The sequence below is a fragment of the Dryas octopetala genome, chromosome 3 (genome assembly GCF_963921425.1).
Source record: "Dryas octopetala chromosome 3, drDryOcto1.1, whole genome shotgun sequence".
Lineage (NCBI taxonomy): Eukaryota > Viridiplantae > Streptophyta > Magnoliopsida > Rosales > Rosaceae > Dryas > Dryas octopetala.
The window spans coordinates 12,864,274-12,885,516 of record NC_141368.1 but is presented as its reverse complement, the minus strand read 5'-3'; the positions used below and the strand labels follow the sequence as shown (position 1 = coordinate 12,885,516).

Below are 21,243 nucleotides of genomic sequence, written 5' to 3'. Positions count from 1 at the left end.
AAAGTGCAGTAGCCTGTGGTTGATTTTCTATCAAGATGGTTCCCTGCCCAATCAGCATCAGTGAAACCCATAATTTGAGTGTGACCATTTCTCTTCAAGAGAATTCCTCGCCCAATAGAACCCTTGAGATACCTGAGAATTCTTTTGACAGTCTGTAAGTGTCTCACAGTGGGGGCATGCATAAATTGACTTACGAGGCTCACTGCATATGTAATATCAGGTCTTGTAATAGTCAAATAAATAAGCTTGCCAACTAATCTTTGATAATAACTGATGTCGCTGACTGGCTGTCCTTCCAAGGTTAACTTTAGCTTACTGTCAAGAGGAGTTCTAACTGGTTTGCTATCCATCATCTCAGCTTCTTGAAGCAGATCAATGATATATTTCCTTTGATTCAAAAACAATCCCTTACTAGATGCTGCCATCTCAATCCCAAGAAAATACTTCAACACTCCTAAGTCTTTAATTGCAAACTTTTGATGAAGAGAATGCTTAAGAGTGACAATTTCATCAACATTATCACCTGTGATGATAAGATCATCTACATAGATGAGAACAACCAATCTTCCAGCTGTGCCATTACGAACAAAGAGAGATGAATCAGCATTGCTTCTTTTGAAACCAACAGCTTCTAGGACTGAGCTTAACTTAGCATACCAGGCACGAGGAGATTGTTTCAATCCATAAATGGACTTGTGGAGTTTGCACACCATGGTAGAATCAGTTTCTTGTGGATGACCAGGAGGAAGTTGCATGTATACTTCTTCTTCCAGATCCCCTTGCAAAAACGCATTTTTTACATCCATTTGATACAAGGGCCACTTATGATTAACAGCAATAGACAAGAGAACCCTCACTGTGTTCATTTTGGCAACTGGAGCAAATGTCTCCTTATAATCAACTCCAAATGTTTGAGTAAAACCGCGAGCCACCAATCTTGCCTTGTGTCTTTCAATCGAACCATCAGAGTTAAACTTTATTTTATAAACCCACTTGCTGCCGACCACCTTTTTTCCTTTTGGAAGACTGACAATACTCCAAGTTTTATTTGCATCTAATGCTTGTAGTTCTTCTTGCATAGCGTTTCGCCATACATCTTGAAGTTTAGCCTCGTGAAAGTTTTTTGGCTCACTTTCATTTGATATCTTACTAAGGAAAGCTGCATGAGAGGATGACACTTTGCTGTAATTTATGAAATTAGCAACTGGATACCTGGCAGTGTAAGTCACATACTCTTGCATCCTCAATGGTGGACGTCGATCACGAGGAGGATTTCTTCTAGGTGGAGCTGAAGGTATGTCAGGTTCAGCAACTTCAGTTGAGATGGAGGCGTCATTGGTTTGCACTTGTGCATCTGAAGCTTCTACCTCTTCTTCAGCTATCAGATCATCATTGTTAGGAACAGAGACATTGGTATTGATAGACACTGAAGGAAAATCATCATGGCTTGCAGCTGGATTTGGCAAAGGGAAAAAATCAAAGAAATTCTCCCCCTGAATGGTTGACTCTGATGGCTTGTTGAAATATGGTGTGGTTTCATCAAACCTGACATCTCTTGAAACAAGAAGCTTCCTAGTACTGGGATTGTAGCATTTGTATCCCTTTTGAGTTGAAGAATACCCCATAAAAACACACTTAACAGACTTAGGATCCAGCTTGTCTCGGTGAAGTGCTTGTATGTGAACAAAACATGTACATCCAAAAATCCTTAGATGAGACAGATTGACTTTCCCACCCTTCATGACCTCATAAGGTGTTTTTGACTGCAGAACACGACTTGGCAGTCTGTTTATGAGATAGGTGGCAGTAAGTACCCCTTGAGACCAAAATTTTTTTGGAACATTCATTTGGAACATAAGGGCTCTGGTTTTTTCAAGTAGATCCCTATTTTTCCTCTCAGCTATCCCATTTTGTTGGGGGGTACCTACACAACTTGTTTGATGCATAATGCCATGTGTGCTCAGGTATTGTGACATGATATTGGACATGTATTCAGTGCCATTATCTGATCTTAGAGTATGAATTTGAGATGAGAATTGATTCATGACAATATTATGAAAATCTTTGAAAACAGTCATAACTTCACTTTTGAATTTCAATAGATACAACCAGGTGATTCTAGAAAAATCATCAACAAAAGTCACAAAATACTTGTAACCATCAAAGGATTCTAGAGGTGCAGGACCCCAAACATCAGAGTGTACAACTTCAAAAAGTTTACTAGCTCTAGACATAGAAGAATCAAAAGGAAGTCTAGCAAATTTGGACAAATGACAAGTTTCACAGTTGAGAGATGTTTTACATAAACTGGGAAATAAAGTGGACAAAACAGGTTTAGATGGATGTGCTAGACGTTGATGCCACAACTGATGATCTTGAGCTAAACTGGAACTGACTTGAAACCCTTTTGGAGCTTTAAAATCTTTTGACAAGTAATACAATCCATTTAGGTAGAAACCTTCACCAATCAGCTTCTTGGTGACTAGATCCTGAAAAACAACATTATGAGGAGAGAAAATTGCAAGGCAATTTAGAGAGTTTGTAATTTTTCCAACAGACAGCAGTTGAAAGGGAAAAGATGGAACATATAAAGCTGTGGACTCAACATTTTCAGAGATAAGTTTTATCTTCCCTCGACCTATAACTGGAACATCTCTACCATTGGCAACAGAAACTTGAGATGGTTGGGATAATGTCTCAAAATCATATAAATTTGTGGTTTGATTTGTCATGTGATCAGTGGCACCTGAATCTATAATCCAAAAATCATGCATGAGACTAACATTAAGAGCAGTTGAGAAAGCATTCAAGATACCTGGAATCTCATCATGAGATATACCTTCAGCTTCTGCTAAGAATCCTGTAAATTTACCAAGAAGTGCAGTGGAATTGTCATTATTCATGCAAGCACCAGTCATCCCTTCAATTTTAGAATCTCCTTTTTTCTTTTGTTGGAGATAAGCTGCAAACTCATTGATTAAGGTAGCAGGGTTTGCAGTGAAATTTAACAGTCCATCAGTAGAAATAGCAGCAGCATGATTTGCTTTGTGAATGTGATTTTGAGGACCTTTCTGGAAACCTTTATAGTCTTTTGAAAACTTGGGTTTCAATTCAGGATGTAGATTCCAGCATCGATCTTTTACATGGCCAACAGAGTTACAATATGTGCATTTCAGATCTGGTCTTTTGCCTCTGTACACCTTGTCTTCAGGCTGCTTGGTGTTGATCAAAAATGCTCTAGCTTCAGAGACACTGGCCCTGGTTTCCATATTCATAACCTTTTTACGCACCTCTTCACGCTGAATAGTAGTGCAGACATTTGAAAGTGATGGAAGATCAGTGCTCATCAAGATGTGACTGCGAAGATCCTCATATTCAGAACCTAAGCTTGCCAATAGTTGAAAAATCTTATCTTCTTCACCTCTTTTTAACAACTCAGTTGAATCAGCAGTGTGTGGTCGATACATATCAAGCTCGTTCCACATACTTTTCATGCTACCAAGATGCTGGACAAAAGATTTTCCTGCTTGTTGGAGACTAGCAATATCCCTCTTAAGCTGAAATACACGAGCTGAGTTGTTTTGATTACCATACATTTCTTTAACTGCTTCCCAGAGATGACGAGATGACTCAGAGAAACTGAAAATTTCAGCAACCTTGGATTCCATGGAGTTGAGAAGCCATGACATCACAAGTTGATCCTTACACAACCAGACTTCATATAAAGGAGAAGAAGTTTCAGGAACCTTTAAATTTCCATTGACATACCCAAGCTTGGACCTTCCTCCAAGAGCAAGAGTAATAGCTCTGGACCATGGAAGATAGTTGAATTCATTCAGCAGCACAGAACATAATCGCTGGTTTGGGTTGACATCAGCTTCATGAACACTTGTAGAAGGAACGAGAGAGATCTCGGCCTCAGAACCGAAGGGATTACCCTCTGCCTCTGCCATTCAAGAATAGAATGAAGAGAGGAAAAAGAAACAAGGACAGGCCTATTATGGATCAGGCTCTGATACCATGTAGAAAATGTAAACACAGTTTGTGTATTGATTGTATTGATTGATTACAAGGGAACCAGACTAAATACATGAAGATACATGAAGACACAGCAGGTAACGGGAAAAAAGGGAAGCCCATACTTAAGGCCAGCCCATACTTAAAGCCATACAGCTATGACTGATTTACAACTATACAGCTATGACTGATTGTCAATACAAACAGTAGAACACAACTACCTAACCAGTACAGTAAGGTACCTTCCAATAACCATATATGTGGATTACTTTTTGTTTTAATATATTGGTTGAAAAAAAATATATATGTAGGGAAACAGCTACTACTATCACCTTTGCATGTCTTTTTTACAAATTTACTGCACTGTTTGGAATTACAGAAATAGCACTATTTGGACGAAAAAAGTCCCAAATGCCCTTTGCCTTTTCCCCAAACCACCACAATGTCATTTTCATACCCACAAAAACCCAAAAAAAAAAAAAAAAGGAAAAAAATACACCTCCACCTCCCCCACACAACCCACCTCCAGCCATGTTTTGTCCATTCCATCCATGGCTACCAATTCATCACTGAGACTAAGATTTTTCTGTCTTGTCCTTTTTGCTTCTAATTCTTCTGGGCAATCTAGTAAATGGGTATGAAACCCCAACACCCAAAACCCTAATCGAAGAAGCCACTGTTGATGATCTCCAGCTTGCTTTCCATCTAAATACTCTGACCTCGAGGCAAGTCGTTCAGTTCTATCTGGACAAGATTCAAACCCTCAATAAGGACCTCAGGGGAGTCTTGGAGGTGAACCCAGATGCGTTATCCCAAGCTGATGCAGCTGAGAAAGAACGCAGTGAATGTGAACCCACCAAAACAACATTGCCTAAGCTTCATGGTATTCCTGTTTTGCTCAAGGACAGTATAGCAACCAAGGACAAGTTGAACACCACTGCTAATTATGTAATTCCAAACAGTGCAGTGTTAAATTGTAAAAAAGACATGCAAAGGTGCTAGTGGTAGCTGTTTCCCAAGAATATATGTGATATAATTAGGCTTTAGAGTTTGTAAGCATGCAATGTCCCTAGCTAATTAGGGACTAAATATTAGGCAACCATGTTACACTCTCGTTGCCCAGAAACAATGTCCCTAGCTAACACCCTTGGCCAAGAGTCTCTTCCTCATCCACTAGAACCCCCTCATCCAGATGAATTAATAAGACGAGTAGCCTCCAATGAGTTAGTTTCCACCAACAGAAGAAGGAACCCCTTATCAATACCAAACTCGATACCCTCTTGATGGAAATTCAGTAGCAAGGCTGCACCTCCCATCAACTCATATGATTTGGCCCATATGGGTACGTGGTTCTATTTGAACCACCGAATTTGCTCAATATACCCCTAAGTAATGAAAATACACACCCTCAACAATATGTTTTTTATTTTTTTTTTTTCACATCTGAGTCTTCGTTTGTATTCTAGTATTCTACTATCGCACTCTCAATTTATCAGTATTTTATTATCTTTTCATCTCTCATGAGTCTTTCTTTATATTTTCCTCTACATTTTTTAAAAAATTTCTTTTGTGAGTTGGAATTTGGAGATGGAATCTTTGGAACACTAGACCTCATCACGTGCATTCAACCATAAGAGCCAAGTCAAACTTAAGAAATGAAGGCCCTGTCGTACATAAAAGATCGTGTGCTTAAAAAGATTGAAGGATGGAAGCAATGCTCTCTCTCACAAGCAGGGCGTGAAGTGTTAATCAAAGCAGTGGCTACGGCTGTCCCTACGTACCCTATGTCATGTTTCTTACTCCCTTCCTCCTTATGCAGAGATGTCAACTCGGCTTTGGCCAAGTTCTGGTGGGGTCATAATGATACTGGCGGTAAGATTCATTGGTTGTCATGGACAAAACTTTGCACTGCCAAAAATGTTGGAGGTATGGGCTTTAGAGACTTGGAAAGCTTTAATAAAGCTTTACTGGCAAAACAATGTTGGAGAGTGATCAAGAACCCAAATGCCCTATGGGCTCGTATCCTTAAAGCCCGTTATTTCTCTGATATGGATTTTCTAATGGCTAAGATAGGGTCCAGAGCTTCTTGGGCATGGAGTAGCCTCATGGCCGGTAGAGATATCATTGATAAAGGGGCTCGTTGGCAGGTGCATAATGGCAGATCGATCCAGGTATGGTCGGACAGGTGGCTTACTACTTCCCCTGATGGTTTATTGAAGCCAACTGATACTAGAAACCGCTTCACTCCCCTGAGTCTTTGTAGAATCATCGATCAAGATACCAGACAATGGGATTTATCCTCCATTCTCCCTTTTATTTCCCCCCGAGATGTTAAGGCTATCCTTGCTACCCCCATTGGAGACCACTCTAGGGATGACCGAATGATTTGGCCAGCGACCAAAACGGGGAAGTATAGCGTCAAATCTGGTTACCATTGGTTAAACTCCTCTCTACATGCTCCCTCCCACAACAGACCTAGTGGCTCTCACTCCCTTGACTTGAGAATCTGGAAGCTGCTATGGGGTACAAATGCTCCACCAAAAATTCTTCATTTCTTGTGGAAAGTTTTAACTAATGCTGTGCCTTGTATGCGGAACCTCTGCAAACGCAAGATCACAACTTCCCCAATCTGTAAGTTCTGTAATGATGCTGAGGAAACGGTGGAACACCTTCTGATCTTATGTCCATGGACTAGGCCAGTTTGGCATTGTGGCCAACTGGGGTACAGCCCCAATTATGCTCAGATCTCCACTTTTGATCAATGGTTTCTTGGTATTTCCTCCCTCATGAATATGAATGATAACCTTCTCACTCAGGTTAGCTTTACTTGTTGGGAATTATGGAAGGAAAGATGCTTTGCTCTCTACCGTGGCTCTCTTCCTTCTCCTCACAAAGTCATTTTCAACATCAAGAGGGCTGTTGCTGAATTCTTGAATGCTAGAGCCATCTTATCCCCAATCTTGCAGCAAGTTCCTACACCAGCCCCCTCACATAGTGGACATTGGTCTCCGCCCACCTCCCCCTTTATCAAACTGAATGTTGATGGAGCATGGGACAAATCTAGCTCCATTGCCGGGTGTGGAGCTATTTTGCGCGACCATACAGGTTCTTTCTTGGCTGGCCTTGCTAAGCATCGCTGTCTCCTTTCGGCGATTGAGGCCGAGGCTAATGCAGTGGTGGAAGGCCTATTGCTGGCAAAATCTAAAGGCTTTCGTTATATCAAATTGGAGAGTGATTCTTTTAATCTGATTCAGAATATTAAGGGAGGTCTCCACAACTGTGAATGGAAAATTTACCCTTTTCTCACAGAGATTTACAAGCTTAGACACTTTTTCACTGAGATTCACTGGGGTTGGATCCCCCGAATTGCTAACAGTGTGGCTGACTGCGCTGCTAGGCATGGTTTAAGGAGTATGTGCATGGAGTCATGGTCACACCATCCCCCATCCTCCCTTGTGTCGGTTCTTCGCAACGATGGACTCCCCTGCCCCCCCCCCCACTAATTACTTTGACTGGGCAGCCACTTCTGATGGGCATTCATCCACTTGCTGAGGTCCTGTCTTCCATCAGTCCGGATTAATTCCAAGCAGCAATGGCAGGCCGCAGCAATCTACCTATAGCTACAGACTTATCTATCTTCCACTGTTTTCATTTTGCTGTTTCTTAGCTTCCTCGTATATTTGCTTTGTGTTGTAATGTTTAACTTTTTCTTGGGTTTTAAGAGCCTGGGTTCCATCCCCTCTTACTACCTTCCCTCCTATGTATTGTTTGCTGATTGTCTATGAAGATCACATTTCGACCAAAAAAAAAGAAATGAAGGCCCCTATATCAATGCATTTTCATTATTTTATTAAAATTTATTATTTCCCAATTAACTTTGAGTCTTTCTCTATATTTGTTGAACGCTTCTTTTCTTGTATATTACTTTCTTCATTGTTTTTTAAATTTTTTATGTGGGAGATGATCCAATCTTTGAAACTAGACCCTAGGCCTATCTGCATGCTTATATTAATATTCTTTGGGCGATATATTTTTTTATCCCTATAGTTAGTATTCACTTAAGTCCTCCTCCTAATTTGACAATCACATGATTCACAACCTTGTAATTTATTAAGATTGCAATTTGGTCTTAGGTAAAGTTAATTGACTAAAATGTTACATGATCATCATAGAGTGCGGCTATTTGCACACTAATTTTTCTCTTATTGCACACCTTTCTGGCCTTCTCCCTCATTTATTAAAGAGAAAAAAGAAATTTACACAAATATCACCCAGACTATAAGGAGTGTGTGCATTTACCACCCAAACAACAAAGTTTTACTAATTGCCACCTACACTTAATTTATGTCGTGTAGCAATGTGGCAACTAGGTGACATTTTTTGTTAAATCATCGTATTTTTTCACCAAACTTCCTATTTTACCCTTAAATAAAATTTTAAAAAATTAAAGTTTTTCTCACTCATTTTTCTTTAACAAATATATTAGTTTTAAAGTTTAATCAAATTAAAAAAATTAAAAATTAAAGAACACACCTAATGTAAATTATGTAACCCCACCCCTTAGTCCAAAAAAAATATATAATAATAACCCTTCCTCCCCCAACATGATTGCAACCAGTCCCAACCCCAACCATTTTCCAACGTCGGTCGATCTTCAACCATCCCCCCACCACTCTCCTCTCTTCTCTCTCTCTCTCTCTCTCTCTCTCTCTCTCTCTCTCTCTCTCACTCTCTCTCTCTCTCTCATTGCAAATTTGATTCAATGTGGAGAAAATGGCGTCATACCAGGAGCAACTGAAAGAGGCGGAGGGGGAGGGATGGGGCTGGGTGTTATAATGTCGTGAGAGAGAGAGAGAGAGAAGGAGAAAGACGAAAAAAAGATCGAGAAGGGAGAGAGTGGAGGGGAGGATATACAATGCAAATCTGTCGGCTTTTGGGAGCTGACGCCGGCGCCGGCTTTTGATAGACCAAAATGGAAGCAATTCCTCCTTTGCTCTTTTGGGTTATGGGCTGGGCGAGGAAGGAGAAGGGGAAGGTTAGATTTAATTAATTATTTTTAATTTTTCAAAATTTTAATTTTAAATAAATATTTTTATGAGATTTTTTTTTTCTGAAACCCTTATATATGGTTTTACGAAAACACCCTTAAGATTTAACAGAATAATGGACGAAATGTGACGGAGGTGCCACATTGCTACACAACACAAAGTTTGGGTGGCAATTAGTAAAACTTTTTTGTTTGGGTGCTAAATGCACACACCCCCTATAATCTGGATCGTATTTGTGCAAATTTCTCTTTATTAAATTATAATTCTAACCTCTAACCCAAATGACCATAATACCCTCATTACACACCTCAAACCACCCATCACCACCTCTAGGTCCACACCCACCCCGACCTCACCATCACCGGCGACGCCCCAGGCCCGCGCCTCCTATTCTCTCTTCTTCCCTAGCCTCTTTGTCTCCTTCCTCTCTCTCCTCTCTTCCTTTCTCCCTCTGATCTCTCTCCTCTCTCCATTTCTCCCTTTCTTCTGTCCCTCTCTATCCTCAGCCCGACCCCACCCTTAGCCACCCCCGTTGTTGGCAAGGTCGCCGGCGGTTCAGTAGCAAACTCATATGATATGGAAAACTCAATACCCTTATCAATAGCAAACTCGATACCCTCTTGATGGAAATTCAGTAGCAAGGCTGCAGGTTGCAGCTCCCATCAACTCATATGATATGGCCCAATAGAAGTATAGAACCACCAAATTTGCTCAATATACCCCTAAGTAATGAAAATACACACCCTCAACAATTTGTTTTTTTTTTTTTCCCACATCTGAGTCTTCATTTGTATTCTACTATGAACTCTAAATTTATCTTTTCATCTCTCATGAGTCTTTCTTTATATTTTCCTCTACATTTAAAAAAAAAAAAAATCCCTATTGTGAGTTGGAATTTGGAGATGGAATCTTTGGAACACTAGACCTCATCACGTACATTCAACCATAAGAGCCAAGTCAAACTTAAGAAATGAAGCCCCTATATCAATGCATTTTCATTATTTTATTAAAATTTATTATTTCCCAGTTAACTTTGAGTCTTTCTCTATATTTGTTGAACGCTAGCTTCTTTTCTTGTATATTACTTTCTTCATTGTTTTTTAATTTTTTTATGTGGGAGATGATCCAACCTTTGAAACTAGACCCTATCTGCATTCTTATATTAATATTCTTTGGGCGATATTTTTTTTTGTCCCTATAGTTAGTATTCACTTAAGTCCTCCTCCTCCTAATTTGACAATCACATGAATTCACAACCCTGTAACTTATTAAGATTGCAATTTGGTCTTACCTAAAGTTAATTGAATGAAATGTCACATGATCATCATATAAAAAGTCAGACTTAATTATTATTTTGTCATCCAAACTTTTTGAAATCTCACTTTATCATATGGGACTTTTTTTAATTTTGGCCATTATCATATGAGACTTTAGTTGTCTAATTTAATCACCTAAAACTTATGAGTGCTTATATTTTCACTCATCTGTCTTATTTGTCCACCCACTTTATTTTTACAATCACAATTAATTTTGAAAAAAATGTAAAAACACTATTTCTATCTCCCATTTGAAAAGTTGGGCTATAAAAATAATGTGGGTGGAAAAGTGGGTTATTGAATTAAATTTCTCTTTAATCTTCCAATCCATTTTTGCCAATCTCATTGACCCACAAACAAGGAATAAAATTTCGGGTTTCGAAGAAATTTCGATGGAAATTTCGATGGAAATTTCGACGGAAATTTCGAAGATTTTTAAATTTCGACAAAAATTAGACGGAAACGATGGAAATTGCTATCAAAATACGGAAATTTTGAATGAAATTTTACCATATATTTATTTAACATATTATCTACTATATTGATAAAAAACATTGAAGAAACCAAATTATATGGTAGATTTCATGTGATATGTGATAAGTATAATGCGCGCTGGAGGTAAATACTGTTAAATAAAATTAATATAATGAATAAATAAAATTAATATAATGAATAAATAAAATTATTATATTTTTTATACTCTATAATCTATACACTAAACCTAATACTTTATATGTCATAATATTACATTAAATCCCATACACTCTATATTTTTTAAGATATGATATAAAATATTAAGATTTATGCCCTTTAGAGTTTTTAATTATTTTTTATATAGAAATGTATTATGATTTAGGGTTTAAAGATAACTAAACGAAATCCCAAAACAATCAAACGAAACTCCAAATTTTTTTTTTTTTCCAATTGCCCAAAGATTTCAAATCCTAATTGACCCTAAACTTTTTTTTTTCTCTTTTTTTCTTTTCTTTTTTTTTTCTTTTCTTTTTTTTTCTTTTTCTTTCCTTTTTTTTTCCTTTTCTTTTTTTCTTCTTTCCTTCCTAATCCTACTTCCACTTCTCCACGTGATGGATGGCATGAACATTGAGCATAACTGCATAAGTTGTGCAGAACCTTTTTCTTCCTTTTTGACTTTTTCTTCCTTTTTCTTTTTTTTATTTTTCTTTCCTTTTCTTTCCCTCCTGGCTTCCATCTTCTTCCCTTCATTTCTTCTCTCCCAGCCGCCGCGACTCACTCAGCAAGTCAGCAAATGGTATAATATCAAACCTCCTTCTCTTCTCTCTCCTCCTGTCCTCCCTCTCCAGCGCCACTCTCTCTCTCCCAAGTCCCTCCCCGATCTCCCTCTCTCCCTCCCCTGATCTGATTTTCTTCCTCCCCACTCTCTTCTCTCTTCTTTCTCCTTCCTCCCCAATCACGCAGTGGCTGACTTTGTAACTGGCAAGGAGAAGACAGACATAAAAATGGTGGGTTTGTTGCTCGAAACGAAATTTCGGCGAAATATTGGCGAAAAATTCATGAACTAGTGTTAAAATTTTCATACCCACAAAAAACGAATTTCGCCGAAAATTTCGAAATTTAACTCCTTGCCCACAAATGGGGTGTTGTTGATTTCGCTGTCGTATTTAGAAGAAAGGAGGGACTTGACGGGTGGGCGCTTGTTTTTTCTGTGTTGTTGTGCTTCAACCATTTGTTTATTTTGTCTTCTTGTTGAGGCATTATGATGTTCGTAAAGATAGTTATTGGCGATCACATTCGTATTATTCGTATCTGTTGATATGAAGAAATTTTACTATCATTTATTGTCCGAGCCATGAACATAATGAAAGACAGAGACTTCATTGATAAAATAGTGAGTTGAGTTGGAGTAATGTTGGAAATGTGATAAATTCTCACATTATTGGTTAAATGGCAAATGTGATTTCTTTCTGCATTCAGAAAAGCAGATGAAATGTCTGAAGGAGAGCAGCTTGTAAAAGTTGCTTAACAGCCACAATTGCAACAACAGCCTCAGCCATATTCTCTGATGTTCTAGCTGCTTCTTTTTTCTCCTTCAGTTTTTGAGATTGATAGAAGTGTTGTTACCAGCAGTGGAGGTAGAATTAAAGTGTCTTCAGTTTTCTCTCCTGTTTTTAGATTGATACCGGAACTGGAGAAGGCTCTTCCCCGTTTATATGTGAAGTCCCGTCAACCAAGTCGATCGCTTCCCTTTGCAAATCCTTAAATTAATTTGATCTATACAGCTAATGCTCCACTAATCAATTTTTTAAATAATAATTTAGCGAATCAATTTTTGTAATAATAATTTAGTGAATCAAAATTCCCACTTGTTCAACTTGCATATCACATGCATGGAGATTAGTCCAATCTGCTGTCAAAATTCAATTAAAATTAAATATTGTGTGGCTCTTCTATCTATGCACCCTCATCTACGCACAAGCACGTGGTATTTGTCTACCCTTTAGTTTTGTTTTTTGTTAGTTAATTGAGTTAATTATGCCTTTAATCTTTAAGATATTCCTTAAGATACTCGTATGTATCAAAATAATAGTCTTCAGATGGCAACGGGGCACCGGCCGTATATAAAATACACTAACATGCATCATATATGTAGATTACTTTTTGTTTTAATTGGTTGAATATATGTGATATAATTAGGCTATAGAGTTTGTAAGCATGCAATGTCCCTAGCTAATTAGGGACTAAATATTAGGCAACCATGTTACACTCTCGTTGCCCAGAAACAATGTCCCTAGATAACACCCTAAGTAATGAAAATATATGAACTAGAACCCCCTCATCCAGATGAACTAATAAGACGAGTAGCCTCCAAAGAGTTAGTTTCCACCAACAGATGAAGGAACCCCTTATCAATACCAAACTCGATACCCTCTTGATGGAAATTCAGTAGCAAGGCTGCACCTCCCATCAACTCATATGATATGGCCCATATGGGTACGTGGTTCTATTTGAACCACCAAATAATATACCCCTAAGTAATGAAAATACACACCCTCAACAATATGTTTTTTATTTTATTTTTCACATATGAGTCTTCGTTTGTATTCTTGTATTCTACTATCGCACTCTCAATTTATCAGTATTTTATTATCTTTTCATCTCTCATGAGTCTTTCTTTATATTTTCCTCTACATTTTTTAAAAAATTTCTTTTGTGAGTTGGAATTTGGAGATGGAATCTTTGGAACACTAGACCTCATCACGTACATTCAACCATAAGAGCCAAGTCAAACTTAAGAAATGAAGGCCCCTATATCAATGCATTTTCATTATTTTATTAAAATTTATTATTTCCCAATTAACTTTGAGTCTTTCTCTATATTTGTTGAACGCTTCTTTTCTTGTATATTACTTTCTTCATTGTTTTTTAAATTTTTTATGTGGGAGATGATCCAATCTTTGAAACTAGACCCTATCTGCATTCTTATATTAATATTCTTTGGGCGATTTTTTTATCCCTATAGTTAGTATTCACTTAATTAAGTCCTCCTCCTCCTAATTTGACAATCACATGATTCACAACCTTGTAATTTATTAAGATAGCAATTTGGTCTTACGTAAAGTTAATTGACTAAAATGATACATGATCATCATATAAAAAAGACTTAATTATTAGAGTACGGCTATTTGCACACCCATTTTTCTCTTATTGCACACCCTTCTCCCTCATTTATTAAAGAGAAATAAGAAATTTGCACAAATATCACCCAGACTATAAAGAGTGTGTGCATTTACCACCCAAACAACAAATTTTTACTAATTGCCACCTACACTTAATTTATGCCATGTAGCAATGTGGCAACTGGTGACATTTTTTGTTAAATCATCGTATTTTTTCACCAAATTTCCTATTTTACCCTTAAATAAAAATTTTAAAAATTAAAGTTTTTTCTCACTCATTTTTCTTTAACAAATATATTAGTTTTAAAGTTTAATCAAATTTAAAAAAATTAAAAATTAAAGAACACACCTAATGTAACCCTACCCCTCAGTCCAAAAAAAATATATATAATAATAACCCCTCCTCCCCCAACATGATTGCAACTAGTCCCAACCCCAACTATTGCCGATCTTCAACCATCCCCCCACCACTCTCCCATCTTCTCTCTCTCTCTCTCTCTCTCTCTCTCTCTCTCTCTCTCTCTCTCTCTTCACTCATTGCAAATCTGACTCAATGCGGAGAAAACGGCGTCATACCAGGAGCAACTGAAAGAGGCAGAGGGGGAGGGGCGGGGCTGGGTGGTATAATGTCGTAAGAGAGAGAGAGAGAGAGAGAGAAGGAGAAAGACGAAAAAAGATCGAGAAGGGAAAGAGTGGAGGGGAGGATATACAATGCAAATCTGTCGGCTTTTGGGAGGTGACGCCGGCGCTGGCTTTTGATAGACCAAAATGGAAGCAATTCCTCCTTTGCTCTTTTGGGTTATGGGCCCCGCGAGGAAGGGGAAGGGGAAGGTTAGATTTAATTAATTATTTTTAATTTTTCAAAATTTTAGTTTTAAATAAATATTTTTATGAGATTTTTTTTTTCTAAAACCCTTATATATGGTTTTACGAAAACACCCTTAAGATTTAACAGAATAATGGACGGAATGTGACAGAGGTGCCACATTGCTACACAACACAAAGTTTGGGTGGCAATTAGTAAAATTTTTTTGTTTGGGTGCTAAATGCACACACCCCCTATAATCTGGATCGTATTTGTGCAAATTTCTCTTTATTAAATTATAATTCTAACCCTTAACCCCTAACCCAAATGACCATAATACCCTCATTACACATCTCAAACCACCCATCACCACCTCTGGGTCCACACCCACCCCGACCCCACCATCATCAGCGATGCCCCATGCCCGCGCCTCCTATTCTCTCTCTCCCTAGCCTCTTTGTCTCCTTCCTCTCTCTCCTCTTTTCCTTTCTCCCTCTGGTCTCTCTCCTCGATCTCTCCATTTCTCTCTTTCTTCTGTCCCTCTCTGTCCTCACCCCGACCCCACCCTTAGCCACCCCCGCTGTTGGCAAGGTCGCCGGCGGTTGAGTAGCAAACTCATATGATATGGAAAACTCAATACCCTTATCAATAGCTAGCAAACTCGATACCCTCTTGATGGAAATTCAGTAGCAAGGCTGCAGGTTGCAGCTCCCATAAACTCATATGATATGGCCCAATAGAAGTATAGAACCACCAAATTTGCTCAATATACCCCTAAGTAATGAAAATACACACCCTCAACAATTTTTTTTTTTTTCCCACATCTGACTCTTCGTTTGTATTCGACTATGAACTCTAAATTTATCAGTATTTTATTATCTTTTCATCTCTCATGAGTCTTTCTTTATATTTTCCTCTACATTTAAAAAAAAAAAAAATCCCTATTGTGAGTTGTAATTTGGAGATGGAATCTTTGGAACACTAGACCTCATCACGTACATTCAACCATAAGAGCCAAGTCAAACTTAAGAAATGAAGCCCCTATATCAATGCATTTTCATTATTTTATTAAAACTTATTCTTTCCCAGTTAACTTTGAGTCTTTCTCTATATTTGTTGAACGCTAGATTCTTTTCTTGTATATTACTTTCTTCATTGTTTTTTAATTTTTTTATGTGGGAGATGATCCAACCTTTGAAACTAGACCCTATCTGCATTCTTATATTAATATTCTTTGGGCGATATTTTTTTTGTCCCTATAGTTAGTAGTCACTTAAGTCCTCCTCCTCCTAATTTGACAATCACATGATTCACAACCCTGTAATTTATTAAGATTGCAATTTGGTCTTACCTAAAGTTAATTGAATGAAATGTCACATGATCATCATATAAAAAGTTAGACTTAATTATTATTTTGTCATCCAAACTTTTTGAAATCTCACTTTATCATATGGGACTTTTTTTAATTTTGGCCATTATCATATGAGACTTTAGTTGTCTAATTTAATCACCTAAAACTTATGAGTGCTTATATTTTCACTCATCTGTCTTATTTGTCCACCCACTTTATTTTTACACCCACAATTAATTTTGAAAAAAATGTAAAAACACTTTTTCTATCTCCCATTTGAAAAGTTGGGCTATAAAAATAATGTGGGTGGAAAAGTGGGTTATTGAATTAAATTTCTCGTTAATCTTCCAATCCATTTTTGCCAATCTCATTGACCCACAAATGGGGTGTTGTTGATTTCGCTGTCGTATTTAGAAGAAAGGAGGGAATTGACGGGTGGGCGCTTGTTTTTTCTGTGTTGTTGTGCTTCAACCATTTGTTTATTTTGTCTACTTGTTGAGGCATTATGATGTTCGTAAAGATAGTTATTGGCGATCACGTTCGTATTATTCGTATCTGTTGATATGAAGAAATTGTACTATCATTTATTGTCCGAGCCATGAACATAATGAAAGACAGAGACTTCATTGATAAAATAGTGAGTTGAGTTGGAGTAATGTTAGAAAATTCTCACATTATTGGTTAAATGGCAAATGTGATTTCTTTCTGCATTCAGAAAAGCAGATGAAATGTCTGAAGGAGAGCAGCTTGTAAAAGCTACTTAACTTAAGCAGCTGTATGAGGTGTTGGCAAGATAGAATCTAAATTGTTCTTATTAAGTAATCAGCTATGCTACAATGGTCTAGATGATTATGAGCCATCTATCTGTGGCCTAGACGGTTAGTTCCATTGGTGAGGTTTGAGTTGAGTAGATAGACTGAAACCTTGATCATTATGGAATCTGATCGAACTCACACTAAAGTAACAATCAATTTTATAGGGAAAATTTTTCTAAAAAACGTAAAAATTGTAGTTGTTGAAGTCACTTGTAATGTTTGTCCCTAATTAATCAAGATAAATGCATACACTAGCTAGGAATATATTACAAGTACGAGGAATTAATCAGTAAAAAGTTTAAGATGGAATACTAAAGGTTCTCATTAATTCAATTTGTCTACATCATTTTAAGAGGGAATTCTGAATATTCATGCTCAAACATAATTAGCATTAAGAAAAGGCTGCTAGACAACAAACATGTCAACAGCCAGAGCTGGCAGAAGCTTCTACCAACCAGTTTCAATCTAATTTTAATTTCATTCATTATCTGTTTATTTGGATCAGGTATTGCACAAACTGAACACAACAGAAAAATCTGAAACTTAAATTGACCACACAATTGACAATTTAAGTTTTTGGCCCAGTTATACACAAATAGGAGGAAAACACAATCTAAGATGTGATGGACATATTGTCATACATACACAGGAGCATGAATACTGGACATTTCAGCCATCAAGAATGATTCACAGGAGCATGTACCATCAGCATGGAACCCAGATGCACAGGAAGACATCCCAGGAACTCACTTGTCGAACTCTCTCATCAAGACCACCCACCATGTAGCCTGTATGAAAGCTGTAAAATTAAAATTTGGAATTACGACAAGGCATACCACAGGTGAAAATTGTAAAATCTGCAAAGTATACCACACACAGAACAAGAAATATACGAAAATTCAAAAACATAAATGCTGTCATTAATTGCATCACCAGTAGTGCTTCAGAAGAGATGTTAGAAGATAAGTCAACATAATGAATAATCCAGAATAAGAAGATGACAATAGGAGAAATGGTTACTAGTTCCACAGGCACAAATTATTTGCAAAGAACTGTATGCTCACAAGTCACAAGCAATCCTCAGCACAAAAAGTATCTTACATTTGTAAAGCATTTTAAAACTGAATCTCACTCAATCTTTATAATTAGATATCTAAGGAAGGTATATAATGCAGGTTTTAATTCATTTCATTAATGAGAATATATAATACCCAGCACAATGAAATTTGGATTTTCAGAATCTAGAACTACACCATCATGACGAAGGCAATGTTTATCTAAAAGCAGAATTTTCAGGGCATCTGAAATTTAGATTTTCATGCCATTACTAGAGAACTACCAGCACATATTTTTCAAGAAGATGCTTTAGATGACAAAAGTGGTTGGGATAGTAGATATTACCACATATCTTGCATTGCCAATGGCGTCCACTTCAGCAACTATTTCTAGAGTGAGACTGTGAGAGTTTCTAGAATCATGATCAACTCCATAATTGAGATTGACATTAAAATCAATGCGCCATCTGTCATGGGATCCTAAGCCATCAGCACAACTAGTTGTGAAAACCATAGCTGAATCACTATGCCTTCCAAAATTGCGTCAAGAGAAACCATTCCAAAACACATTTCCACTATCTTCCCTTGTGCCATACTTAATTAATTCAGCAATGCTAGTAGACAACATGTTGGAAGGGATCCTCACCACATCAACGTGAAATAGAAATCGACCTCTTTCATCTTGTTCCCTATCAAACACGAAAAATCCTGGACCTGACTAGAGTATGGGGGTCCATATCCCCAACAGAATGCCCCACTGAGCATAAGTTTCAAGGACTCTGAGCCCCACTGCTTGAATGTGAATCCTCTGGACAAATCAAAGACAGAACTTTGTTCATTGAGTCATCAGCCTCCAAAGAAGTATTAATGATGTGAACTGTTGCATCTGCAGCCATATTTGCTTGAGAACTTGAACGAGATTCATCAGGATGATCTTCCCGTCTGCAAGTAAAAAATGATATCAAGTCAATACTGAAATCCTAATTATCTCATGCTACCAGTTCTAAAGAAAATTAACAATGGCAGTGTTGTATTACTACAAAGATGAATATGAACGAATCATCTCAGAAGATGCATGATAACTTAGTTGGTAATCTTGGTAAGGAACCAACCAGTTGCAATCTACTTTAATTTCATTCACTCTCAGTTTATTTGGATCAGGTATTACACAAAATGATCATGAATATAACAGACAATATCTGAACTTAAATTGATCATACAGATGACAATTTAAGTTTTTGGCCCAGTTATACACAAATAGGAGGAAAACAAAATCTAAGATATGGACATATTGTCATACGCATAGATCAAACGCTATCATAACAGCATTGTTGTTTATAATTCTTTTGTTTTCATGTGAGCTTTTGTATCATTCTATTAAAATCATTAGATTTACAATTATTCATCACAAATCATCTGGGAAGAATCAAGGTGTTTAATGAATGTCCAGCTCGAAACATGCAATAACCTATATAATCAAGGCTAGCTCTGTTGATACCTCAATGCACTAGTGGAAATCCATTTAATGATACAGCTCTGATAAGAACAAACCAATTAAATATGTATATATGATGTATATAAATCCCTAGCTTTATTTTGTAAATAAGCAACATCCGACGCCATCATTCAAAATCCAAGAAGCAAAACTACGTCAATGTTTGGGGAATTGATTTTATTGTTTATGAAGTTTGTATAGCAGATTTTAGAAGCAATTGGTATTAAAAATTCACACTTTCGGTAAAGAAGTGCATGACTAAATCCACGTCCTTTAGACGGCGTTAAAATGGATACTTTACTAGAATCAAATGCTTGAAACAAGGGGATCTCGTGTACCTTTATCTTTTGGCACTTGTTACTAGAATCCAGATTGTTGAATGAGGGGGCCACTATTGAAATCTCACTTTCACCCGAGATGTTCAAGTTTAACAGCTTAAACTATTTCATGATTTTCATCTTTGCTTTTCTGATGATTTGGTGCATAAACTGAGGTTGTAAGAGATTTTCTGGAAGGTTCATGAATTTTTCTGGTCAAATAGGGTTAATGAAGCAGAGTAAAAGCATGTAAAACACTCTAAATTTAATATCAATTATTTTCTTTCCTTAGTTTACAAAAATCCCAAAAAATGAAGTTGAGCTAAAGAAAATAGACCAAAGTTTCTGTTTGGCAGATGAGAAAATGCAAGAAACTAAAATCGTCTCTCTCACCTGAATGTATCCCTTTTTGACTTAAATGAGATGAATTCTTAACGACCCAGAAAATAGAATACAAGACCCAGTATCGGAATTTAGAATATTATATTAGCAGTCTACATATATAAGCTTCACCCAGCCCATTGAAATTATATGAGAACCAAAATTTCCTGATTCTTAGTACCTGAAAGGAAGCTTTAGAAGCAGAGCCGCTGACACATGTGAGGAAGGAAGAAAGCGGTGTTGAGTTGTGACACCATGTGACAAATGTGCTCGAACCCAACTCTCCTTTTCCGTCAGTTCTCGTCAAATTCACCTCATTTAGTGCCTCACTAAGCATGAGTACTCGCAAAATAGTTGCACGTATACTGCACATTTCAGACATCAGAACGACTAGTTGTGAAAACCATAGTTGGGGAATCACTATGCCTTCCAAAACTGAGTCTCGAGAAAGCATTCCAAACAAACTTCCATACCAGACACAGCAAATCCTGGACTTGACAGTGTGACCCCCCTTACTAGAATCTTCTCCTAGCATCTGCAAATAAACCAGAGAATCAGAAACCATAGAAACAAAACCAGAATCAAAAGTATAGGGGTCCACATCCCCACAACAGAATCCCAAACAGGATCTCCTCTGGACAAATCAACCTTTGCATCTGCAGCCATGTTTACTTGGGAACTTGTCCAAGATTCATCAGGATGATCTCCCATCTGCAGGTAAAATATGATATCAAGCCAATACAGATATCAAAATTACCCCATTCTAACAGTTCTAAAGAAAATTAACAAGAGCATTGTTGTATTACTAGAAAGATGAATTTGAACTCAGAAGATGCAAGATAGAATAGTTGGCAATGTGGGGATGGGGGGATGGGGGCCTTAGAGATGTGGGGATGGGGGGATGGGCAAGATAAAATAAAATATAAAAAAATAATTCTACTTTAGAATTAAGATATAAAAAAATTCTATATTATGTCGACCAAAAAA

At 37.3% G+C, this 21,243-nt stretch overlaps 1 protein-coding gene across 3 annotated transcripts; it reads right to left on the bottom strand.

Annotated features, from left to right (window-relative positions):
- Positions 1-17,362: 17,362 nt before the first annotated feature.
- On the bottom strand, positions 17,363-21,167 carry LOC147291043 (uncharacterized). Of its 3 annotated transcripts, XM_086237014.1 has the most exons (6): positions 20,905-21,167; positions 20,730-20,791; positions 20,438-20,621; positions 19,897-20,066; positions 18,410-19,005; positions 17,363-17,807 (listed from the first exon to the last, which is right to left on the bottom strand). In XM_086237014.1, exons 1-4 carry the CDS (start codon positions 20,965-20,967, stop codon positions 20,013-20,015), a joined length of 363 nt encoding a protein of 120 aa, XP_086093140.1. In that variant the 5' UTR covers positions 20,968-21,167; the 3' UTR covers positions 17,363-17,807; positions 18,410-19,005; positions 19,897-20,012. The 3 variants fall into 3 exon arrangements, with proteins under 3 accessions (XP_086093140.1, XP_086093138.1, XP_086093139.1); XM_086237012.1 differs by having other exon boundaries at positions 20,438-20,791; XM_086237013.1 differs by lacking the exon at positions 19,897-20,066 and having other exon boundaries at positions 20,438-20,791.
- Between the last annotated feature and the right edge of the window lie 76 nt (positions 21,168-21,243).